Here is a 26418-nt window from a genome sequence, read left to right as displayed (position 1 = left end):
ACTGATCACCTAATCGCACCTTGTCATCGCATAGGTAAGTCCCCCCTCTTACCGAGTCATGCTGGGTGTTAGAGGGGGCTTATGTTAGCTTGTTGCCTATCCAGGGGTAGTTTTAAGACCCTACTTCTGTACCTTGAACCTAAAAAAACACTCATTCGAATCCGACTGATCTTTCTGGTCATTTGGAATTAGTAGACGTTTTTAAGACCCTACTTCTGTACCTTGAACCTAAATAAACACTCATTCGAATCCGACTGATCTTTCTGGTCATTTGGAAATAGTAGACGTTGAAGTTCACCCTTTTACCGAGTCATGCTGGGTGTTAGAGGGGGCTTATGTTAGCTTGTTGCCTAACCAGGGGTAGTTTTAAGACCCTACTTCTGTACCTTGAACCTAAATAAACACTCATTCGAATCCGACTGATCTTTCTGGTCATTTGGAAATAGTGGACGCGCGAAGCGAAAGCGTCTGAGATTATCGACCGTGGCTATCTCTGGGGTCGGCGAGCACACCTAACACCCCCACCCATCAACCCCTTCACATCTGCTGCACAAAACAAAACTCAACACAAACAAAACACAGCATAATCAAAACACACAAGGCACTGAGAAGGCCGGAAGGACGGAACACATAAAAGGAGATAAATACTTAAAACATACAGGACATAACAAGCGAGCAAGTAAATAGCATACATTAAGAACTGAGAAGGCTGGAGGAAAAAAAAATGCAGAAAATCTAACAATAACAAAACTTTCTTCCCGAACTTTACTCTTTTCGAAACGTGAGAAATGTGTGTTACTCCGCCTTCCAACCGTTTATATATATACTACAGTCTCAATGTGTATAATTTTCTTATTATTATTACTATCATTTACTTTTTATTCCATCATTACTCTCTTAGGAACGTGAGAAATTTATGTTCCTTCGCCTTCTAAACCTTAACATTTACTACAGCCTCAGTATATATGTTTTTTTCTTTTCTTCTTCTTTTCCAGACATTACTCTTTGAAACATGATTATTATACTACTTTTATTTCCAACATTTCTTTTTCCGACAAATGATAATTATACGTTCCTTCGCCTTCCAACCGTTAACATCTACAACAGCCTCAGTACATGTATATTTTTATCAATATTACTTTACTTCCTCTCCATACATTACTCTTCCAAGCATGTGACATCTTAAGTTCACTAGGGAAAAGCAGAACTCTAACATTAAGTCGTAACAAGGGCTGGGATTTGAACCTTTGAGCTCCAGTGTTTACTATCCCCTACGGTCCTACGCCCTTGGGACACTCCTGCACAAGGCTGCCGAGGTCCAGTCAAGGCGAAACGCTTTTTTGGTCGTTATGGAAGAGATTAAAGTGGCATTATTGCATCTAACCTTCACATACACGACAGGAAAGGCCACGGAGTATAGCAGTAATTTATTAACTGGTATTTAGTGAGTTGTAAGGTATAAATATGGATGTAAAACGTTGCTATCTTACATAACTGATTTGTTCGCATTTAAGACTAATGGGCGGGGCTACAGAGGCTACTTTGCATTATATTTACGTGGAGTGTAACCGGGAAATTATTATCTGTGTTAACTCTTGTCGTACTTTCAGACGCTTCCACCTCCCACATCAACTATTTCCAAGGGTCGAAAAGGAGATCAATCGGATTTTCAAGAGTGCTTTTCCCCAATCACAGCCTGGAAGAAGAGTCAGACTACCACCAGGGTCATTCAACAACCCCTGGAAATGCCTAAAACTCCTTGGAAAAGCGTCGAAAACTTTTGAGAACATGACCCCAAGTTTCAAATGCGTATATCCCCCGTTTAGTAACCCCGTGGAAGACACCGATTCGTTCCCATCACAAGGCTCACGGACGGGGCGATAGAGGCCACTTTACCTCCCCTCCAGGCCTGACTCTCGTCCTTGTGGGAGGCTGATGCGCAGTGAGGAGCGGCTGCACACAGGCCTGCGCGCGCACCCCTCCGCCTCGTGTGTCTGTGTGGTGTTGTGGCTGAGGACTGAGGGACTGAGGGAGGCGGGCTGCACCACACGAAACCGACTACTGCGCTCCCTGACCACCCTAACAGGATTTCCGTGCCGTCAGCTCCCCTGTGAAGACACGCGTAGCCATGTCAGCGTCCCCAGTGGCTCGTCAGGCGGTGGCTCAGGCCCTGCCGCAGAGCATCCCCCGCAGGGTCACTATTAACTCCCCGGCGGACCTTCCTAATGACTACAGCACTACGCCCGGGGGCACGCTATTCTCCACTACCCCAGGAGGTGAGGGACGCGGCGTACTCCACCACAGGGGAGAGGCCTGAGGGCATGGCAAGGGCGTGGAGAACTGATCATATGCTTGTCAAGTGCCTGAAAGCCTGGTGGAGGCGTGGCAGGGGGAGTGGAGTGGACAAGGGCCAAGTAAGGGCATGGCAAGGGTGTGAGTGTCACGGTATGGCAAGGTTACGTAAGTGGGCAGGTGGATTGTAAGTGGAAGTGTGCGTGACACGTGTGTTGAGTGCGTGTGCTTGGTGACGCTGTGGTGCAGAAGTGGAGACGTGACAAAGGGAGCGGAGCAGCCAGGGCCGAGTAAGGGCATGGCAAGGGTGTGAGTGTCACGGTATGGCAAGGTTACGTAAGTGGGCAGGTGGATTTTAGATATTGAGGTGAGCGTGACGCGTCTGTGGAGTGCGTGTTTGGTGACGCTGTGGAGCAGAAGTGGAGGCGTGGCAAAGGGAGTGGAGCAGCCAGGGCCAAGTAAGGGCATGGCAAGGGTGTATGGTTCTCGTATGGCAAGGTTACGTAGGTGGAAAGGGGGATTGTAAGTGGAGGTGTGCGTGACGCTTGTGTGGAGTGCGTGTTTGGTGACGCCGTGGAGGGGAGGTGGCGGCAGCAAGGGCTACACATGGGCATGGCAAGGGTGTTAGTGTCTCGGTATGGCAAGGCTACGTGAGTGGGCAGGGGTAGTGTTCCTAAGTGGCGGTGAACGTGACACGTGTGTGGAGTGCGTGTGTGTGCGTGCGGGCCTGGGCGTCGCCCGTGCTCTGGCAGGCAGCCCCCGGGAATGTAGGGCAGCACAGCACGCACGCCCCGGCAACAGCCTGGCCCTACCCGCCGATATGGCACCAAATTCATCCCCCTGTTGTGGGGTTGTTGCGTCTCTCTTTCATGCTGAACCGCTGCGACATACATACGGGTGTTATGTAACCCTCGCAGTGACTGGCCGAGTCTAGCGTTACTCCCGTGTCACCTTGGAAATTTACATACTTGAAGTTGTTGACCTTTTCAGCTACACAAGCAAATAGAACATTGCCAAAAACATTACTAGCATACGAATTTCTTTCAGTGAGAGGCAAAGGAGCTGATTAACATATAAATGTCCTTTTATGTGCACAGGGCCAAGCATGAGCCAGACAGGCCTGCCAGACACAGGTGTGGCAGTGTAGCATTGGCTGCATGTGTAAACACTGGCCATGTGATCCCCAGAGCCTCTACTGCACCGCCTTTCCACCAACGACGGTGTGCAGGAAATTATTCATGAACATTTTTGTGCATGTGGGATTAGCATGAAAGTAAAATATACTAGAAAAGTCACAAAGTAAATTACAAACAGCACAAGTTGAGTAAATATTTAGCTTACTCAACATAGCAGTGCACCAGCTACCAACAACATTGGCAGCTGCATCAAGTAACTTACTAAATACTACTAAGTAACATGGTTGGCATAAAATAATATGAAAGAAGCAATGAGATAGATGAACTAAATTAAGTATGACTACTGGAGATACAGTGGAGATAGCAGATACTGGTTGACAATGGGGTGAAGATATGAAGTCAGCCAGTCATTTCTGCTGGGTGGTCAAGTTATATATAAATTAGTTTAATAACAAATAAAGGTCAAGGAGATTGATATGAAAGGGAATATAAAAGTTAATGTTGAATAGGAACACATCTAGCAATCTGAATTAACACATCAGATTATGTATAGCATAATTATATAATGGAGCTAAAAATGCTACAGCTTTGCTTAGTGTGATGTTGCCACAAATAAATACTGGATGTTCAGAGGACTCAAAGCTGTGTTTAATCATTTAAGAATGTGAGTGGTTACACAAGTGTAGATTTGTGCAGTGACAGTTAAATATTTCTTTCTTGTGTTTGTTGCTGGTCTTGGTAGAACTGGTTATGCTTACTTTGATATCAGTGAATATCCACAATGTTTTCCCTAATGATGATGAGCTTTTTAATTTTCTTTATCACTAAATAATATGCATTTTCAAAGAAGCTATAAAACATGTTCTTAAAAATTCACACATAACCCCCCCCCCCCCCCCCCCACACACACACACACACATATTCATTTACTTTACCACACAAACTAATTATCACAACCCTTGCAGGCACGAGAATCATATACGAACGAACTTTCCTGATGCAAATGCGCAACTCTCCGCTGGCCAAGACTCCCCCCAAGAACCTACCTGTGATCCCTGGAGTGACTGCCAAGGACACGGAGGTTGTCCACCGCGAGAATGGCACCATTGTGGAGGAACCAGAGAAGCCAGGTAGGAGGCCTAGCCCACACCTCTTGTGGCATAAGGGCTGAAACAAAATGAAGTGTTTGTTGGTTGATCAAGGTGAAGTCTTGGATGCTATGTTTTTGCTCTCACTACCCTTTATGTCTTAAGGCAAAAGGGTTACATCAAATCCTAGGGTTTGATATAAGAGATCTGATGTTTTGATTAGATTTTGCCATCCAAACACATATGTCTTGAGGCAAAAGGGCTGCAATAAAATATTGCTAGACATTTGAAAATAAATTAATATTAAATGTTACATTGTTGGGTTAAACTTCATAAATTCCATATTTAAAAAGAACTGAATTAAAATAAAGCATTAGTCATGTCACATTTTATTAGTCAAAACCTAACTTAACCACCATTTATAATAAGTAATTTTTCACCCATTTCCTCCCATTCAACTACTCAATACCCTTTCCGGTTACATTTGTTGTTCATGTAAAGAAAGTAGATTTATGTTATGGATGAGAAATGTCATTTTACATTCCAGTAATGTAAGTGGACATATTAAGGAATTTCACAAATTTATTTTGGGTCTGTAATCATAAAATTAAAGGGACATACGTTTAGCATGAAACCTTTGAGTGAGTGTTGCCTTCCTTCACAGAGCCCTCTGACCTGGACCAGTTTGAGATGGACCTCTAAGCTCCAGCTCCGTGTGGTTCCACCGTTCATCATCAGGTCTTGGTGCTCAACACTCCCGGCCGCCGAGGGGCTCAGTGGCCTGGGGTCATGCCGATAATTGATCCTGTCCTCCGAGTGATTACTTTAGGCAACATGCCAACTAAACTCAGTGGCTCAGTTTAACTCCCGAGTGCCAACACTTAGTGGTCATTTTTATGGTTAGTGGAGGCACTGGTGACGGAGCGGTCAGCATTAGGGCAGCACTCACCCATGACCTGCAGCGCCTGGTCTTTGCTCAGCGCCCAGCACAAGGCTGTCTGCTCCCTCACTTTCTCTCAGGCAGTTCACTGAGCCCACTAGACGCACCTTTGCTGCCCCTGTGTAGTGGTCCTTGCTTTATTACCTTTTTCTAAGTGTTAAGTATCTAAGTATGGCATGACAATTCACTGTCTTGAGGCTTAAGAAGCTGACGGGTTCTAGTGGATATTAGGTGGTGTCGCTAGTGGTTGGGGGCGTGGTGACGAGGATCTAACTCTTGATCTGTCAGGTAGGTCAGTGGGGCATCAAGGCTGAGCAGGACTTCAGGTGTAGGTTGTCTTGGGGAAAAATTATAACAACTGCTAATTTGCAAAGTGCCAAAAACTTAACGAAACATTTTTTTTAGCTGTTCAGGGAAGTGTGTGCATGTGTGTGAGTGTGTTTGCTGCTTGTGACCTGGATCAGCTTAGAAAATTCTTCTTACAGGGTGTGAGGATGCTCTTGTAAGGCTTGGCAAAACATTCACCATCATTTCAAATAGCATTGGTTGAGCACAGAAGTATTGAACAGCCAGCCTGATGGCGGTGGTTATAGTGTTACCCAAGTGTTGGTCTTAAGAAATGTTAATTGATGCATTGTTAAACCTAGGAATTAGTTTGTTAAGAGGCTTAATACACTTTTACGCCTGGTGATGTCACTTCAGTCGTTGTGATAATCGAGTGTGTAGGAGACAAATTTTGTATTTCCATAATTCGCCGAGGTCGGGTGTGACTTGGCCGCACTATTATGCAAGGAAGGCTTTTTTTAAAGTTTGTAAATTGGTGTTAATTTTTCTATCTTAGAGATGATGGTTAGACGTTCACTGTAAAGGCTAAAACAGAGCATTATGGAAACTGACAAGAAAAGACAGAAAAAAAGAATAAACTATCAAAGTTCATGAGATTTTCCTTACTCATCAAAAACTGCAAAAACATCTCGTAAGAAATTTTAGGAAGTACTTAGCTATACCTTTTTTTTTTACTTTGGTTACAACTTGGCACCAACTTTAACAAAAACTGAGACTAATGACACCCCACCCTAGTACTGGTTTGCACTTCTCCCTAAACTATGGTAATCCATCTCCAGGCAAAATAGTGAAAAAGGTTATAACCCCAAACCTGAAGCCAGTGACATGGTTAGACCCTCTGTCTCTCCCTGCACCAACTCTGTCATCCCCTAACATGGTAACACCTGCCTATCACCAAAAGAGGCATTCAAGGAAAAAGAAAAAAATAAGAGAAAAATGCCGCACAGAAGCAATGCTCCCAAAACGAGAAAAAAATCCTTATTGAGTATTCCAAAACAGTCAGAGGTGACGATCTCTCTTGCTGCATATATTTAATCAAATGTCAAGGTCAGTGATGCATAGACAGGCTTACTTTTTATCCTAAACACAGGTAATTGAACTCCTACAGACAGGCTGGTGGCCCAAACAGGCAGCAACAGTAATAACATTCACTTTATACCATTTTTATGGTTCACACAGAAATAGTCTTTGATCAAGAAGGAAGTATACTGAGAGGGGAGGCGGTGGCTGAGTGGTCGGCAAGTGAGTGTGGTGACCCAGTCCAGAGCCCTGTGTTCATGTCCTGCCCACCACTACAAGTTGACAGCTTTCAGCCAACACCAAGTGGCCGATAACAACCCGCATGCTGATCTGCTGATGACCTATCAACCTGGACTTGAACAAAACTCAAGAGAATCAAGTTGAGGTCCAGGAGACAGCATGGGCCAGGGGACTCCTCAACCAGGCCCCACCCAGTCAGAAAAGTTGGAAAGTTTTGTTTAGTCGGCGCAACATCTGTGGTCATATGCCGGAGAGAGACAGAAGGGGAAGGAATTATAGGAGAAGGGAACAGATCTCAGGAGACAGGACACAACCTCCCAATCGGACTTCATAGCTCAGTCTGACCATGGCTATAAATTCCGTGGCTCAAGGTTCAATCCCAAGCAGTCAGCATTTAGCTCATCAAGCATTTCATTCTCCTTTTCAGGCTAGTCAATAAATGGGTGACTGGGAAAAATAAACTACTGTAACCTGAGAATCACACTGGCCCTCTGTCCTGGGGTAGTAAGCTCAAGGGTGAATGAGAGGGATATTAGCACCATGGCCAATCTCAGCTTACAATACGCCCAATAACTTTACTTGTACTTTAATCCTGTTATTCCGTGGCGGAACGAGTTATAAATTTTAAGGTAATTTCGTCAATGACTGATTATTTTGTCCCTGTCATGTTTCAGTTTGCCATTTGGTTTTCCAATGATTAAATTACTTTGTCTTGTCATTACCTAACCATTTTCTGGTCACAACCAACCTCTAATTTGTAGTGGACTTTAAATTTTCATGATGTCTGTTGTTTAAATAGATAAAGTCAATCTCATTTGTTATTCCTTACGGATTTTATATCTACCATGGCCCTGCTATAGTCTGTTCACTTAAGCTAGATTCCTGGCACTTAGGCAGGTTGGTAAGCTTGCAGCTGACTGGCTGCTCCGCTCTCCCGCTAACACTCATGTCGGACCACATCTTGCATGCTCGAGTGAGACATGTTTCTTTATTATATGCCATAGCTCAACATAGGGAGAGCGGAGCAGCCAATCAGCTGCAAGCTTACCAACCTGCCTAGGCACCAGGAATCTAGCTTAAGTGAACAGACTATAGGTCACTGCAGCACACAAACCTTTATGCCATATCAAGGTGTTGCCGGGGAATGACCAATCAGGTGGATAGGTTAGGTTAGGTTACGTGCTCATGATTCTTCAGTTAGTGCCCGGAGCAGCACAGTGACGATGCAAGTGTTAACCATTTGCTTTACCCCCCAGAAAACAGTTATGTAGTACAGATTCAGGTAAATATGGAGATTCACTACGCGCCTTCAACATCGCCCCCACGAGAATAATATCTTTGCAAGGTCTCACATTCTGATGTATATACTTCACAAGTTTTACCGGCACACCATTAGAGGTTAGGTTATGTAAAGTTCAGTTGTGGTAGTTTAATTAAATAATACTCCCCCACCCAAAAAACCCGATTTCCCACGGGTCCTCCAAGATCGTTAGGGGAAGGGGATTATATAGGCCTTTTTCTTTACTTTTAATTAAGTACTTGCGTCTTCATATTATGGTTGAGAAACATGGATTTGGTCCCTTAACTCTAATATGGAGGAGTAATATCGGATTTTGGAGGCACGGAGTCAATCACCACAATTACCCAGATTCACACAAGTATTATAAGCACAGGTAGGTCTGTTAGTGTTAATGTAAAGAGGAATCACGTATTATCATGTCTAAATCAAAATTATGCTTATCTAAGGAAAAATATTACCTGCCATGTCCTTGGTTATGCTTGAAAATACATAAGTAAGGAGATAATTAACTATCTAGCCGAAAATAAGGGCGGGAAGAACTGTAATATATTGAACACAACCCAAAAAATCATAATTATATATAGTTAAAGGTAAATATTGCTTGCCATGTCCTTGGTTATGGTTGAAAATACATAAGTAAGGAGATAATTAACTATCTAGCCGAAAATAAGGAAGGGAAGAACTGTAATATATTGAACACAACCCTAAAAAATCATAATTATATATAGTTAAAGGTTAATATTGCTTGCCATGTCCTAAGTTATGCTTGAAAATACATAAGTAAGGAGATAATTAACTAGCCGAAAATAAGGGCGGGAAGAACTGAAATATATTGAACACACCCCAAGAACAACCCTAAATCATAATTATACATAGTTAAAGGTAAGTATTATGTTCTAATGAAACCAATAGGGTCGTTTTCCAAGACATATCGCCACCCAAGAACACATATTTGACAAGGGTTTCGTAGAAGTTGTGGGCATTTCCAGGGGAAGTTTTATGACCCAGGTGGTAGTGTGTCTTCTTCTGTACCATGAACCTGAAGAAACACTCATTAGAACCCGATTGACCCCCTCTTTGACCTTTAGAAATAGGTGAAGTGAAAAGCGAAAATGTCTTATAAAACCAACCAAAACGTCTTACCAGGGCACACGAGACACGTTCACGACACCCCGAAACTGTTCACTCATTCTTTTCAAGTGTGTTTATATGTGTTTCCAGGCCAATGAAGGTGTTTTCTGTGCTGATCATAACTACCACATATATATTTTCACTTAAAACACTAGAAAGAGTACGGAATCGTCTGTTTTTCTTGCATTTAACACAAAAATAAAGACAACTGCGCCAATCTCCCTTCACCTAGCAAGTTATATACATGTAGCCATCACGTATTTTCATGTCTAAATCAATATTATGTTTATCTAAGGGGAAATATTGCTTGCCATGTCCCTAGTTATGCTTGAAAATACATAACTAAGGAAATAATTAACAGTCTAGGCTAAAATAAGGACAGGAAGAACTGAATGCATTGAACACACCTCAAGAACACAACCCTAAATCATAATTATATATAGTTAAAGGAAAATATTGCTTGCCATGTTCTTAGTTATTCTTGAAAATACACAAATAAGCAAATAATTAACTGTATAGCCTAAAATAAGGGCGGGAAGAACTGCAATGGCCCAAGAACACAACCCTGGTTATATCATGTTCACGCTATGGATAATTATTAACTGCTATGTGGCTATATATAGTTGTTCTTATACACTAGAAATAGGGAGATAATCAACTGTTTAGCCGAATATGAAGGCAGGACGGACAGCAATGCGTTTTAAGACATCCACCAGGAATGCCTAGAAATAAAAAGACCTCGGTTATAAAAGAGAAATAAAAGAACAAGTGTAATTAACAGTAAAACGAACTAAACGACAAGAAAAGGTATTATACTAAATGCAAAAGGAAAAAAGTAAGCTATAAAGTGAAGAAAATAAAGGAAAAGAAAGAAAATTGAGAAGCAAAAAAGTGCAGACAACAGAAAGACAGAGAAGAGAAAGAAGAATATGAAGAAGAAGACGAGAAGAACCAAGAAGAAATGAAGAACCACGAAAGAAGAACAAGAAGAAGAAGAAGAAGAAGGGTCAGCCATTACTGTTGTGTTATGTTGGTGTAAGACTGTGGAAGAGCTAGACAATAAGCAAGAGTGTGTGTGTGTGCAGCAAGATAGCCGTGAGACGTAAGGCCACAGGGGATTATTTGCCCCGTGTGTTGGTTCCAGTGCCCAAGATGAGTCCCACAGCCCCTGGGAGCACCGGGGGCAGGCAAGGATCAGAGAGGGAGGATATTTTACTGAGCATTTGTTTTCCCACCGTGCACCGCGCCTGTGCCGTCACGCCCGCCAGCTGTTTGGGTGCCCACTGGAGCCCAAACCCCTTACTCAAGAAGCTAAAATGGGTGTTCCAGTGGCCTAAGGTTTTACAGGTTCCCCAGAGACAAGAAAACCTGTCGGAAGTGGAAAATAGCGTGTCGACGGGCAGATAAATATGACGCCAGAAGTGCCCGCGTGTGCTCTCGTCACTTCTTAAAAAGTGGTTATTCTCCAAGGGTTGATGGTGCCACTTGGGGACTAAAGGCTACAAGGGCACTGAAGCCAGGGGCTGCACCATCTGTACATATTCCATCAAAACCACATGCAGGTATGTATATAGTGAAAGCAGTGAAGATGAAGGTGACTGGTGGCGGCGGGGCGAGTGTTGTGTCGGTGCAGGGACAGGCGAGAGGCTGCACGTCCCAGATGATGATTCAGGCCGTCCTCCAGTGCCATTTACAGGTGCCAGTGGGTTAATACAGAACTATTGATTGATGTTGATTTATTGATTGATTGATTGTGCGTCTGCTTTGGGCAAGCCTCTCACATTGATTTACAGGGAGTCACTAAGGACAGGAAATGTGCCAAGAGACTTTCATAGTCACATGAACTGTTTAACAGTTAACATTCTCTGTACGTACGTTGCACCATCTTTATAATTATACTGCCAAATTTGTCACACCAACTAGGGGCTGAGTTCTTAAATTGGTATGACCAGTATACCTTTAAAACCTTCACAAATGTGAAGCAAAAGAAGTAACCTATGCACTCCCCATGCTATTTTTTCGGTATATTAGAAGCAGTAGTTGGCTAGATTAACCAAAACATTAAAATTCCTGGTAAATAGTGAGGCATATGTCACATTATGTATTGTAGTAGGCTAGGCCAGTTTTTGCATCACTATAAGAGAATGGTACGGCATTCCTTACTGTTTCAGTCACCGATATTTTGGTAGGGATACAAGAAGGAAATATATGAAACACACATATAGTATAGTATGGACGAAATACAGCATCTGTGACAGCTCAACTTCAGCTTTTTTTGCTGTTCTCTTGCTTAAAATTCTCGATTTGGTGCATAAATGTTCCAGCCTATTACAAAAGTTTCAATCTGCACTAGTTTCATATTCTGATGCATTGAAATAACGTAATAGAAGGGGCTTTCCCATGCTTTTGCCATGGCTTTGGGCACCAGTGCGCATGAGATGCGGGCGTGACGTCATCGTTCCTTGTGACATAACAATGACGTCGGAGCGAAATATCCTCTCTCTCTCTGATCCTTGGGGGCAGGGGAGGGCGGACACCACTCCCACGCGGCCCACAGATTAAGTAGGCCATTTATTTTATAGTGTTAATTCACAACAGTAATGGGTGACCCCTCTTTTTTCTTGGTTCTTCATTTCTTCTTGGTTCTTCTTCTCTTCTTTCTTCTTCAAATTCTTCTTTCTCTTCTCTTGTCTTTCTGTACACTTTTTTGCTTCCCTACACTAACTTTTGCTTTTTAATTTTCTTTCTTTTCCTTTATGTTCTTCACTTTATAGCTTACTTTTTCTTTTTGCATTTAGTATAAACCTCACAGAATATTCACCTTTCGTTAGTGTTGTGGGTGAGGAACAAATTTTACCTGACATTATAATGAGACTGATTAATAAGACTCTTTAGGTTAACTGACCCAAACATTAATTAAGATTTTGTCCCCAACTGGCACGGTCACCTTACATCTATCTAGTATCTCCCTTTTTTTATGATTGTGGTTCATGTTATTATCACTCAGCACGTGAATAACATATGTTGTAATAGATATTCACATTTGTATACCGTCGAAATTAATTTACGTTACTGTTTAGGTTAATTGGCCCAAGCATTTGGATGTCAAGTTTTGTCCCCAGCTGGCACATCTATTTAGTTTTCCCTTTTTTTATGATTGTGGTTCATGTTGTTATCACTCAGCACGTGAATGATATATGTTGTAATAAATATTCACATTTGTATACCGTCGACATGAATTTACGTTATTTTACCTACACTTTTATTATGTTATCTGTCTATCTATGTCAAGCCTAAAACAAAATTATGTATATGTAAAGGAAAGTATTGCTTGCCACGTCCTTAGTTATGCCTGAAAATACAGAAATAAGGAAATAATTAACTGTATAGCCGAAAATAAGGGCGGGAAGAACTGTAGTGGCCCAAGAACACAACCCTAACTAAGCCTTTATATAATATGTTCTCTCTCTCTCTCTCTCTCTCTCTCTCTCTCTCTCTCTCTCTCTCTCTCTCTCTCTCTCTCTCTCTCTCTCTCTCTCTCTCTCTCTCTCTCTCTCTTAGTGTTATCCCGTCAGCGGCGTCTGAGCCTCGACTGAGTCTCCTGCCATTCACAGAGGAGGACGGTAAAAGTTTCCCGAGCCAAGGAACCATTCACTGATGGCCCTCTCTCGGCGAGGGAGGCACGGCTTTCGTTTTTATTTATTTTTGTGTGTGTGCGAATTCATTTTAATTGAACGATTCATATTTTCTGTTAGTGTTGTGTCGACCCTGACAGGTAATTGAAATCATCCGCAATTTCCCCGGAGGATTGGCAGCATTAAACGTAACTCGTAACACTTCCGGGGATGGGCGGGTGGGGGTGTGGGGGGCAGGTAGCCGATGTGTGTGTGTGTGGGTGGTGGGGGGGGTCGGTGTTCGTTCTTTTCACGCCTTCCCCAGAGGACGGGCAATTAATAACACGTCAGCCGGCCTTCATAGCGGAAAGAGGTGTCAGGTGCACCGAGGTGTGTGTGTGTGTGTGTGTGTGTGTGATGTAAGTACCGTCCGCACCCGTCTGTCCCTTCCCTTCCGTATTCACCGAGTCTTTACTAAGCCGTTGGTTCCTATTAAATCTCCTCGGCGCCTCGCTCAGCAGGAAATAAGACAAACTTTCCTTGTGATCCATTGAGATTCCAAGCTTGGCACAGTCATCAACTCTCTCTCTCTCTCTCTCTCTCTCTCTCTCTCTCTCTCTCTCTCTCTCTCTCTCTCTCTCTCACCACCAATAATCAAACTTTGGACTGCCAGAGAGAGAGAGAGAGAGAGAGAGAGAGAGAGAGAGAGAGAGAGAGAGACAGGTAAAAGCAGACAAAACAGACGCTGGCAGGTACACAGGACAATCTGTTAACGTGTGCCGGACGGGTTGTGAAGGCAGGTAAGACAGGTGACTCAGATTCAGCGCCTCGGTTCGCACAGCACTCAGGTTAGCTCGTAAACTGCTGTAATACGAGCGTTCGGCGCGAGAGAAGCATTGGGCGCCCTGAGAACGATGCGAAAAGGGACTGAACGAAAGATAGAGAGAATCACGCTAAGAAATAGATGTAACTGTTCTCTTTTCGTCCGTTTTCATATTGTTACGAAGTCTGTTGCATGGTGTTAAACTCTCTGACCGATGCATAAGGGAGTGAGCGAAAGGGGGAGAGAATCACGTATAGAAATAGATGTAACTCGTGTTTTTTTCGTCCGTTTTCATATTGGTTCGCACGCTACGGACCTTGATGATACTTTATTTGGCGTGAGTGTACATGCTGCCTCATGCCCTCTCACTCTCACTCTCACTCACGCTTATTGCGCTAGCCCTTGACCTTCTTGCCTCCTCCTCCTCCTCCTCCTCCTCCTCTTCCTTGGCAAGTGGTGCTTCACAGTGATAGCGCCATGTGGTGCTTCACAGTGATAGCGCTTCAGTAGTGATGCTGTTGATTCTAAAAGGGATAAACTCTCTCTCTCTCTCTCTCTCTCTCTCTCTCTCTCTCTCTCTCTCTCTCTCTCTCTCTCTCTCTCAAGTATATATTACGTATTTTTGTGATATTCAGACATTATTTTTATCAGATTTCGATGAAGTTTTAAGCTAAAGATTTTTTGTTTATTTAATTTTTTTCTTTTCTGTTTTCAATCTACATTTTTCCTTTCTTTTCAGTTTTATTACAATTTATTCCTCCTTCAGTATTCTTCCCATTCCATTTATATTTTCTGCCTTCCTCTTTTCATCTTTTCCTTTCTCTCTCTTTAGTTCTCTTCCTTCCTTTTTCCTTTTATTCCTTTCCACCCCTATCTTTCCATTCATTCATTTCTTTATTCTTTCTTTATTGTATTCCCTTTCATAGGAGAGAGAATGAATGAGAAGGAGCAAGAAAAAAACAATGAATGAGGTAGTAGGGAAATAAAAAGAGTAGGGAGACGAGAAGGAATAAAGAGTGAAAAGAAAATGGAATATTGAAGGGAGAATTAGAGAAGAGGAAGGGATCGAGTGAGTGGCGTAGGAGGAGATGAGAGAGCAAATAGAGAGAGAAAACGTGGAGGAGGAGGAGGAGAAGCGTGGCAGTGAGAATGGTAGGAAAGGATCAGGAGGCGGAGGAATGAGGAGGAGAAAGAGGAGGAAGGAAGGAATGAAGGAAGGAAGGAAAGCAACATAATGGAGTTTTTGGAATTTGCTTCGGCCCAGGTGTTGTTTATTTGTTTGTTTGTTTGTGTGTTTTTGTGTCTGTGTGTTTTCTGGAGTGTGTACGTATGCCTTCTAGTGTGTGTGTGTGTGTATGTGTGTGTGTGTGTGTGTGTGTTGTTGTTAGTGGCTAGGAAGGGAAACTCAGAACGGAATAGATATGAAAATTAAAATAAAGTAAATAAAGTGCAATAGAAATTAAATAGAGAAATAAAAGGCAGAAAAAAAACATCCAAGAAATCGTGAAAATAAGAGATTGAAAAATAAAACAGACAAAAAAGAAAAATAGACTCAGAGAAACAGAAAAAGTAAAATAAAGTGACAAAATAAAATAACAGAAAACAAGAAATACACAAAACAAAAGATAAAATAAAAAATAAAACGAGAAATAGAAGAAAACAAGAAAATAGAAACCAAAATAAAAAATCACAGAAATTGAGAATGAAAATAGTGCAAGAATAAGAGAGAGAGAGAGAGAGAGAGAGAGAGAGAGAGAGGAAACACCTGAGCACGCGTGGCACCTGAGATCCTGCGACGAATACAGATCGTGGCTTTCCAGGACAGAGAGAGAGAGAGAGAGAGAGAGAGAGAGAGAGAGAGAGAGAGAGGTGGGCGTGTTCCGAGGAAGCTAAGATTAAAGAACCCCAGGAATCGTAAACTTGCGGGAATCGAACTGGTAACAAAATCGAATAACCTTAGCCATTTGGCCACATCGGGGAAGCCTGAAGGATATTAGTGTGTAGGGGAGATACGATTATAGATATTTATGATCGTTAACCCAATAAAAAAAAGCTACGATAAATTTTGGAAACGTTTCTACATGGCTTCATTGCGAGCGGATGAGAGGAAGAGAAAGGAAGGAAGGAAGGGAGGAAGGAAGGAAGGAAAGGAAAGGAAGGAAGGAAGGCAACATTAGTGGAATTTTTGATATTTTTTTATTTTTTATTTTTATTAATTTTTACATGACTTCATTTCGAGTGGATTAGAGGAAGAGGAAGGAAGCAAGGGAGGAAGGAAGGAAAGCATGTCATCATAGTGGAGTTTTGGGAGTCTTATTTGAAGGCGAAGAAGCGCGGATATCGAAAACCATATATTCGTGAATAACATTTATGTGTGTAGGTTCAAATTTCAACATGATCGTAAACCTAAGAAGAACTGCTAGACAAGGGAGATCCATTGACATCATATCGAGTGGATGTATTGGTGTATCTTATCTGAAGGACGAAGAAGCGTGTATATCGAGAAGCATATACTTATACTATGTACGGGAATAGCATATGTGTAAAGATTCAAATTTAAATATGATCGTAAACCTAATAAGGAGCTACGATGTACTCTGGAAACGTTTCTACACGACTTCATTTCGAGTGGATATATTGGCGTGTAGCTCATCGGAATTTCTTCTAGAGGGGATCGAAGAACCTCGGATATCAGAAAACTTGCGAGGATAGTGTTAGTTCGTGTAGGAAATTCATGTTTAAGGTAATTTGATCATATATCCAATAATGCGCTACGAGAATGGTGGGACCTTGTCAATGATGCTTCAGTTTGAGGGGGGGATTTTGGTTTATCTTATGGAAAGTTTCTGAAGAGATTAAATAAGATTAGCTATCGAGAGAGGGAAGTAAAAGTGTGAAGGAAACGGAAATCATAATATTGGAAAAAAAGCTATAATTATTGACAGTGGAGAATCAATGATCGGAAAATGTAGAAGAAATGTTTTTGTATGTGTGTGTGTGTGTGTGTGTGTGTGTGTGTGTGTGTGTGTGTGTGTGTGTGTATCGAGACTGAAGTTTAAGCGTAATTTGATCGTATATTCAAAAAGGAGTTACGAAAAATGGATAAAACTTCACTTATTGAAAAATCCTGAAGCGAAGTTGGAAGAAGATTAGCCGGTTGGAAAACATACAAGACCCTTTTTTTTGTGTGTGTAGGAGTTTCAAGTTAAGCGTAATCTGATCGTAAACCCAATAAGGAGAAAAAGAGAAAACTTGGCAAGATAACTACATTTGGCGTACCTTATCGGAAGAGAAGATCGAAGAAGGTTACATATTGAAAAACATACAAGAACGGCTTTTTTTGTGTGTGTATAGGAGTTTCAAGTTAAGTGTAATCCCAATAAGGAGAAAAAGAGAAAACTTGGTAAGATAACTACATTTGGCGTACCTTATCGGAAGAGAAGATGGAAAAAAGATTACCAATTGGAAAACATATGAGAAGAACTTTTTGTGTGTGTTTGTGTTTTAGAGGTTCAAGTTCCAGCGTAATTTGATGGTATAAGGAATTACGAAAAATGGAACAAACTTGGCAATATAACTAAATTGGGCTTACCTTATGAGAATAGAAGCTTAGAGAAGATTACCTATTGAAAAACATACAAGAAAAACTTTATATTGTTTGTGTAGAAGATTCAAGTTTCAGAGTACTTTGATCGTGTATCCAACAAGGAGACTTCTCGGAAACTTAGCAATATAACATACATTTTGAGTGGACATGTATTGGTAAATCGTATTGGCCAGTAAGAGGGTACAAACACTAGTGAAGAAAAAAACTAATACTTGTGATTCAATACACCGTGAAATATTGGGGAAAACCGATGAAGAATCCGTACACCAAATGCATGGTACCCTGAAACGTTTGCATTCCATTACTACGTGTTTTTGATGATCCGAATGTTGGCTTTTTATTGCACAGAGGAATTTATTCTTTGCTCCTGTGGACTGTACTGGCATAAAGTTGAAGGCTCCCTCTCTCTCTCTTTTTTTTTTTTTATTTTTTTTACAACAAAGGAGACGGCTCAAGGGCAACAAAAAGTGTAGAAAAAAAGCCCGCTACTCACCGCTCCCACAACAGACAAAAGTAAAGAGTGGCCAAAAGAGAGGTCAATTTCGGGTGGAGAGGTGTCTTGATACACTTCTTCTTCTGAAAACTTGCTGAACTATTGCCATGGAATTTACGAACACGTGTGAAGAATAAGTGAAGTGAGAAATGAACGTTACGGAATCAATTGCTCTTGTGAACTGTACTGGCATATAAAGCGAGGCTCCATCTTCTGGAAACGTGCTAAACTATTGCCATGGAGTTTACGAATACGTGTAAAGAATAAGTGAAATAAAAAAAACGCGTGGACTGAACCTAACGGAATGTATTACTCTTGAGAACTGTACTGGCATATAAGACGAGGCTCCATCTTCTGGAAACTTGCTAAACTATTGCCATGGGATTTACGAATACGTGTAAAGAATAAGTGAAATAAGAAAAAGGCGTGGACTGAACCTAACGGAATGCATTACTCTTGTGAACTGTACTGGCATATAAGACGAGGCTCCATCTTCTGGGAACTTGCTAAACTATTGCCATGGGATTTACGAATACGTGTAAAGAATAAGTGAAATAAGAAAAAGGCGTGGACAGAATCTAACGGAATGCATTACTCTTGAGAACTGTACTGGCATATAAGACGAGGCTCCATCTTCTGGGAACTTGCTAAACTATTGCCATGGGATTTACGAAGACGCGTGAAGAATAAGTGAAATGAGAAAATAGGCGTGGACTGAACCTAACGGAATGTATTACTCTTGAGAACTGTACTAGCATATAAGACGAGGCTCCATCTTCTGGGAACTTGCTAAACTATTGCCATGGGATTTACGAATACGTGTAAAGAATAAGTGAAATAAGAAAATAGGCGTGGACTGAACCTAACGGAATGCATTACTCTTGAGAACTGCACTGGCATATAAGACGAGGCTCCATCTTCTGGGAACTTGCTAAACTATTGCCATGGGATTTACGAAGACGCGTGAAGAATAAGTGAAATAAGAAAAAGGCGTGGACAGAATCTAACGGAATGCATTACTCTTGAGAACTGTACTAGCATATAAGACGAGGCTCCATCTTCTGGAAACTTGCTAAACTATTGCCATGGAGTTTACGAATACGTGTAAAGAATAAGTGAAATAAGAAAATAGGCGTGGACTGAACCTAACGGAATGCATTACTCTTGAGAACTGTACTAGCATGTAAGACGAGGCTCCATCTTCTGGGAACTTGCTAAACTATTGCCATGGAGTTTACGAATACGTGTAAAGAATAAGTGAAATAAGAAAAAGGCGTGGACAGAATCTAACGGAATGTATTACTCTTGAGAACTGTACTAGCATATAAGACGAGGCTCCATCTTCTGCAAACTTGCTAAACTATTGCCATGGAGTTTACGAATACGTGTAAAGAATAAGTGAAATAAGAAAATAGGCGTGGACTGAACCTAACGGAATGCATTACTCTTGAGAACTGTACTAGCATATAGGACGAGGCTACATCTTCTGGAAACTTGCTAAACTATTGCCATGGGATTTACGAAGACGCGTGAAGAATAAGTGAAATAAGAAAAAGGCGTGGACTGAACCTAACGGAATGTATTACTCTTGAGAACTGTACTGGCATATAAGACGAGGCTACATCTTCTGGAAACTTGCTAAACTATTGCCATGGAGTTTACGAATACGTGTAAAGAATAAGTGAAATAAGAAAAAGGCGTGGACTGAACCTAACGGAATGTATTACTCTTGAGAACTGTACTGGCATATAAGACGAGGCTCCATCTTCTGGGAACTTGCTAAACTATTGCCATGGGATTTACGAAGACGCGTAAAGAATAAGTGAAATGAGAAAATAGGCGTGGACTGAACCTAACGGAATGTATTACTCTTGAGAACTGTACTAGCATATAAGACGAGGCTCCATCTTCCGGAAACTTGCTAAACTATAACGGATTTTACGAGAGGGTGTGAAAGTTACCTGAAGTAGAAAACAAACACACATACTGAGCCTAAGTGAGTTAATTGCTCTTGTGAAGTGTACTGGCATGTAGGTTTTAATGAGGGTCACTTTTCTTCCTCTCTGTCATTTTTATCTTTTTTTATCCTTATCACTCCTCTTCCTTCTCCTCCTCCTCCTCCTTCTCTTGCTATTCCTGCTCCTGACACCAATGCCCCTCCCTCCTCCGCCGCCTCCTCCTCTTCCTCATCTTCCTGCTCCAAATTCTCCTCCTCCTCTTTCTTCAGCTCCTGCCCCTGACGCCGATACCTCTCCTACCTCTTCCTTTTGACTCTTAAGTAGTAACGAGAGGACGATGGACGGGGCGAGGCTGTAAGAGGAAAAGGACAAGCGATCGTTCAAGGACCAGCGGAGGACACTCAGAGGTCGGTCGGTATGCTCAGACGCTTCCGCCTCCCACAACATCTATTTCCAGAGGCCGAAGAGGAGGCTAATCGGGTTCTCATGAGTGGTCTTTTAGGTTCATGGTACAGAAGAATGGTCAAACTACTATTAGAGTCAGAAAGCTACCCCTGGAAATGCCTAAAACCCCTACGAAAGCCTTGCCAAATGTGTGTGTATTAGGGTCAGAGAACTACCCCTGGAAATGCCTAAAACCCCTACGAAAGCCTTGTCAAATGTGTTTGTTTTAGGGTCAGAAAGCTACCCCTGGAAATGCCTAAAACCCCTACGAAAGCCTTGTCAAATGTGTGTGTGTATTAGGGTCAGAAAGCTACCCCTGGAAATGCCTAAAAAACATACGAAAGCCTTGTCAAATGTCTTTGTTTTAGGGTCAGAAAGCTACCCCTGGAAATGCCTAAAACCCCTACGAAAGCCTTGTCAAATGTGTGTGTGTGCTTTCGACTCTCACATAATCTATTTCCAAAGGCCGAAGAGGAGGTTAATCGAGTTCTGATGAGTGTTCTTTTAGGCTCATGATACAGAAGGAGGGTCAAACTACTACTAGGGTCAGGAAGCTACCCCTGGAAATGCCTAAAACCCCTACGAAAGCCTTGCCAAATGTGTGTGTATTAGGGTCAGAGAACTACCCCTGGAAATGCCTAAAACCCCTACGAAAGCCTTGTCAAATGTGCGTGTATTAGGGTCAGAAAGCTACCCCTGGAAATGCCTAAAACCCCTACGAAAGCCTTGTCAAATGAGTGTGTGTGCTTTCGAATCTCACATCAACCATTTACAAAGGCCAAAAAGGAGGTTAAACGAATTCTCATGAGTGTTCTTTTAGGCTCATGATACAGTAGGAGGGTCAAACTACTACTAGGGTCAGGAAGCTACCCCTGGAAATGCCTAAAACCCCTACGAAAGCCTTGTCAAATGTGTGTGTGTATTAGGGTCAGAAAACTACCCCTGGAAATGCCTAAAAAACATACGAAAGCCTTGTCAAATGTACGTGTATTAGGGTAAAAAAAACTACTCCTGGAAATGCCTAAAACCCCTACGAAAGCCTTGCCAAATGTGTGTGTGTATTAGGGTCAGAGAACTACCCCTGGAAATGCCTAAAACCCCTACGAAAGCCTTGTCAAATGTGTGTGTGTATTAGGGTCAGAGAACTACCCCTGGAAATGCCTAAAACCCCTACGAAAGCCTTGTCAGTTGTGTGTGTGCTTCCGACTCTCACATAATCTATTTCCAAAGGCCGAAGAGGAGGTTAATCGGGTTCTGATGAGTGTTCTTTTAGGTTCATGATACAGAAGGAGGGTCAAACTACTACTAGGGTCAGGAAGCTACCCCTGGAAATGCCTAAAACCCCTACGAAAGCCTTGCCAAATGTGTGTGTGTATTAGGGTCAGAAAACTACCCCTGGAAATGCCTAAAAAACATACGAAAGCCTTGTCAAATGTACGTGTATTAGGGTAAAAAAACTACTCCTGGAAATGCCACAAACCCCTACGAAAGCCTTGTCAGTTGTGCGTGTGCTTCCGTCTCTCACATAATCTATTTCCAAAGGCCGAAGAGGAGGTTAATCGGGTTCTCATGAGTGTTCTTTTAGGTTCATGGTACAGAAGAAGGGTCAAACTACTACCAGGGTCATGAAACTACCCCTGGAAATGCCCCTAAATAAACCTTCTGAAGCCTTGTCAATTGTGTGTGTGCTTGGACGCCGAAATGTTTAAGAATGGGACACACAACACCGCCCGAGCCTGTCCCATGTGCCCGATGCCTCTCGCCCGTTGAACAGCAAAAGAAAGACGCCCAGAGCTCTGAAGTCGAAGTGGGAAGATCTTTTTTTATCTGACACCTCCGTTGGAAAAGATAAAGAGGAGTACCCAAACACCTCTCGATCCTCTTTTATTATCGTTTTTGACCTCCTCTCGCCCAGAGCTGTGAAGTCGAAGTCGGAAGAGCTTTTTTTATCTGACACCTTCGCTGGAAAAGTTAGAAGGAGTACCCAAACACCTCTCGAACCGTTTTTTATTATCTTTTTTATCTTAGTAGGGAAAGACTATGGGAAGACATAAGACTCGCGTCCTCCCGCCGCTACAAACAATCTGGTAATTCTTCAGTCACCGCCGAGTGGCCTAAGACTACCCACATGCCGTCCTAAAGACCACCTATCAACCCGGACTCCTGATTTTCTCCCCCCAAAATAGAGGATCAAAGATGAGGTAATGGGGACAGCATGAGCCAAGCAAGATGACGCCACTATAAACATTTGCCTGCGCCAGAAGTTTACCGGTGCCATAGGCCAAAACATGAAAAAGGGGTAAACAACAGTAGGCGAAGGAATGGAACAGCACACACTCTGAAGGCGAGTCTCACGTTTGAAGGAAGATAAAAATTTGCACGGCGGAAGAACTTTAGAGGAAGGAGAAAAATCAATATCCCCGACACGTTCGCCTCATGTTCCTCTTCGGTTTCCATTTTCTCCTCGCCCGGGACGCCACCTCAAGCCTCGCGCAAGAAGATATCGATGCGGTGGCGGTGGAGGCGGCGGCGGAGGAGATGCAGGGGAAGGTGGCGGAGGCGGAGGCGGTGAAGGAGGGGTGAAGGGGGGAGTGCGTCGTTGTCTTTAGCATGCACGGACATCCCTCACTGCAGTGCTGAGTGTGGCGGCGGCGCTCTGCTGCTGGTGCTGCGTCAGGATGTCAGTCAGGCCCGGCAGGCGAGGGCAGCAAAGGAAGTTTTATTAGTCTTTTCTGAGTCTATTTTTTCTTGGAGCGAAGGATGTTGATGATGATGATGATGGTGATGATGATGATGGATTCTCAGTACCAGGCTAAAGAGGTACACAGTAAGATTCTACCACACCAAAGCCAGAATGTCCAAGAATGTTTTTTATTTACTCTATTTTCTAAGAGAGGAAGGAGAAAGAGAAAGATAACATTCTCAGCACAAGGCCAAAAGAGACACCCAGTGAGATTCTGTGACGCCTAAGCCTGGATGTCCAAGAATTCCTAATCAGTTTCACACATCCGCTATTTCCTCATCTCTAAAGGAGGAAGAAGGAAGGAAAACATAATGGATTTTCAGTACCAGGCTAAAAGAGTTACCCAGTGAGATTGTAACACACCGAAGCAGGATGTCCAAGAATATATCATTACTTAAGAACATGGCTTTTATTTACTCTATTCAAAGAGAGGAAAAGAAGAAAAAATATTGGATTCTCAGTACTAAGTTGAAAGAGATACCCAGTGAGAATATAACACACCGAAGCAGGATGTCCAAGAATATACAATAACTTTAAGAACATGGCTTTTATTTACTCTATTCAAAGGGAGGAAAAGGAAGAACAATAATAGATTCTCAGTACCAAGTTGAAAGAGATTCCCAGTGAGATTCTACGACTCCGAAACCATGTCCAAAAATCCCTTATCAGTCCCATACAGCTTTTATTTCCACATTTATCTTAAGAACAAAGAAGAAAACGAAACATGATGAATTCCCAGCACCAAACCAAAGAGACTTGACCCACACTCGTTTCATGGGGGACGGAAATAAATAACACAGCGCTCGTAAACTCGTAACCCCCCCACCCGGTACCACTATAGCAATAAACGGATGAAAGAGATCCAGTATAGAGGCCTAAACCGTGACCTTCCTCGATTGTCCTTTTGTCCTCCAGTCGTCCTAACCCAGAGCCATAAAATAGGAGTCTTTGGCCATCTTCATCAGAGGCGCCATGTTGCTTCCAAAAGAGCGCGCGAAATTCAAATTGATGCTGATATTTAAAGTTTTTTGTGTTCTATTCTAACCATACATAGAGTAGGGGGAGGAGGAAAAGAAGCGATAGAAAGATAAATGGAAAGAGAGAGAGATGGGGAAGGGTTGGTTGGGGAAGAAGAAAGAGAAGGAAGAGAAATGGAGAGAAAGAAAATGAGAGAGGGGAAGCGTGGAATGGGAAAGAAGAGAAGGAAAAGAAAGAAAAAGGGAGAGGAAGGGAGGGGATAGGTGGAGGAGGAGGAAGGAATTGAAGCGTGGGAAAGAAAGATGGAGATAAAGATTTCCTTCCCTTCCCTTCCCTTCCCCTCCCATCTGATTCCATCCCATTTCACTCCTTCATCTTCCTCTCCATTACATAGCTTCCCCATCCTTCCTCTTACCGTCCTTTCCCCTCCCATCCTATCCCATCCCTTATCACTTTATCATCCCCCCCTTCCCTCCCATCCTATCCCTTTCCATGCCCTTCCCTTCTCCCTTCCCTTCCCCTCCCATCCTATCCAATCCCTAATCACTATCATTCCCCCTTCCCTCCCATCCTACCCCTTTCCATGCCCTTCCCTTCCCCCTTCCCTTCTTTTCCCTTCCCCTCCCATCCTATTCCTTTGTATCTCACTCCCTCATTTCCCCATTCCATCCCATCCCTTCCTTTCCCATCCTGCTCCATTCCATATCACTGCCTCCCTTCCCCTTCCCTTCCCATCCTTTCCCTTCCCCTTCCCGTCCTTCCCGTGCCCTTGTACCCTATTGAATCCTCTTCTCGTGTGTCCTATCCAATCGAATCCTTCATTCCTGCCTCTTATGGTGTTGACATCTTCTAAGGAGGAGCGTCAGATCGCCCTCTAAATTGAAATAGCTCACGTGCTCTCTCTCTCTCTCTCTCTCTCTCTCTCTCTCTCTCTTTTTTAAGGTGTCCAATTTTTATTCTTGTGTTTTCCTTGTCTTTCTTCGTCTGTTTGCTTTTACTTATCGCCCTTGTCGTGTGTGTGTGTGTGTGTGTGTGTGTGTGTGGGTGGGTGTGTGTGTGAGTGTGGGTGTGTGTGTGTTTCTTTCTTTCCGTTGCGATGTGATTATTTCTTCTTCCTTTTTTTCCCTCTTTCCTTTCTTTCTTCCTTCTTTCCTTCCTTCCTTCCTTCCTTCTTTTCTTCTCTCAGTTAATTTCTTCGTTCGTTTCTTTCTTTTTTTCCTCCATCCCTCTCGCCTTCCTTCCTTCCTTCCTACCTTCTCTCCCTCCCTTCCTTCCTTCCCTCCTTCCCTTCCTCCTTTCTTCGATCTTTCACATCCTTCCTGCCGGTCCCCTTTCCTTCCTCCCTTCCTTCCTTCCTTCCTTCCTTCCTTCTCTCCTTTCCCTCCTTCCTTCCTTCCTTCCTTATCTCCTTTCCTTCCTTCCTTCCTTCTCCTTCTCTTCCTCCATTCTTCGATAATGCAACAGAAAAAAAAACTTTTATACTTGTTTGCCAGTTTTTATGTGACATCAAATTGGTCTGAGAGAGAGAGAGAGAGAGAGAGAGAGAGAGAGAGAGAGAGAGAGAGAGAGAGAGAGAGAGAGAGAGAGAGAGAATCCATTTTCGTGAAGTCGTTTGGCACATCATTACTCTTTTTTTTTTTCGTTCTCACGATCTTGATAAAGGGAAAGAAAGGAGAGAGGAGGAGGAAGAAGAAGAGGAAGAAGAGGAGGAGGAGGAGGAGAAGGAGGAGGAGGAGGAGGAGGAGGAGTTATAACCTTTCAATATATCCCCATCTTAACATCAATAACTCCTGTGTGTGTGTGTGTGTGTGTGTGTGTGTGTGTGTGTGTGTGTGTGTGTGTGTGTGTGTACAGGTCCCTTTGTCAGTCCTTTTGTTGTCCTTCACGCCCTTCCCTCGCCAAGAAAATGAAAAAAAAAAACGCGAATATAACATGAAGGGTGACCATTCTGCCGCCTTCCCCTCCCCCCTCCACCACCAGCACCACCACTAACAATAACAAACGGGGGACAGCTGTTGTGGCTTCCCAGGTGAGATTGGATGCTGCGAGGTGTGAAGTAAAGAGAATTCGATCGTTTTTAGAGGCGTACAAAAAAGTCACTGAAAAATGTTTACCTTTTCCTTTCAAGAATTTTCTTTTGTTACGTTAGGAATCCTTCTTGGTTATAGTTTTAATTTATTATGTATTAGGGTGAAAGGTATTTGCCCTACGTTAAAGTGATGCAGTCTCTAGTCTTACGTGAAATTGGGTTTAAATTCGCTTTCTG

General features: G+C 42.7%; 1 protein-coding gene across 1 annotated transcript; it reads left to right on the top strand.

The window, feature by feature from the left end:
- The first annotated feature begins 1984 nt into the window (after positions 1-1984).
- On the top strand, positions 1985-6392 carry LOC126996217 (eukaryotic translation initiation factor 4E-binding protein 1-like). The gene is made up of 3 exons (XM_050856547.1): positions 1985-2276; positions 4394-4558; positions 5181-6392. Exons 1-3 carry the CDS (start codon positions 2129-2131, stop codon positions 5216-5218), a joined length of 351 nt encoding a protein of 116 aa, XP_050712504.1. The 5' UTR covers positions 1985-2128; the 3' UTR covers positions 5219-6392.
- Positions 6393-26418: the final 20026 nt, after the last annotated feature.

This window comes from Eriocheir sinensis, chromosome 9 (genome assembly GCF_024679095.1).
Source record: "Eriocheir sinensis breed Jianghai 21 chromosome 9, ASM2467909v1, whole genome shotgun sequence".
Lineage (NCBI taxonomy): Eukaryota > Metazoa > Arthropoda > Malacostraca > Decapoda > Varunidae > Eriocheir > Eriocheir sinensis.
The sequence above is the reverse complement of the archived record's forward strand: the minus strand, read 5'-3'. Positions and strand labels throughout refer to the sequence as shown.

Excerpts from the sequence above, each read along its gene's own strand:
- LOC126996217 (XM_050856547.1), top strand. The coding sequence starts at position 2,129 with ATGTCAGCGTCCCCAGTGGCTCGTCAGGCGGTGGCTCAGGCCCTGCCG. Across the intron at positions 2,277-4,393 it reads ATTCTCCACTACCCCAGGAG|GCACGAGAATCATATACGAA; the intron begins GTGAGGGACGCG and ends CAACCCTTGCAG. Across the intron at positions 4,559-5,180 it reads GGAGGAACCAGAGAAGCCAG|AGCCCTCTGACCTGGACCAG; the intron begins GTAGGAGGCCTA and ends CTTCCTTCACAG.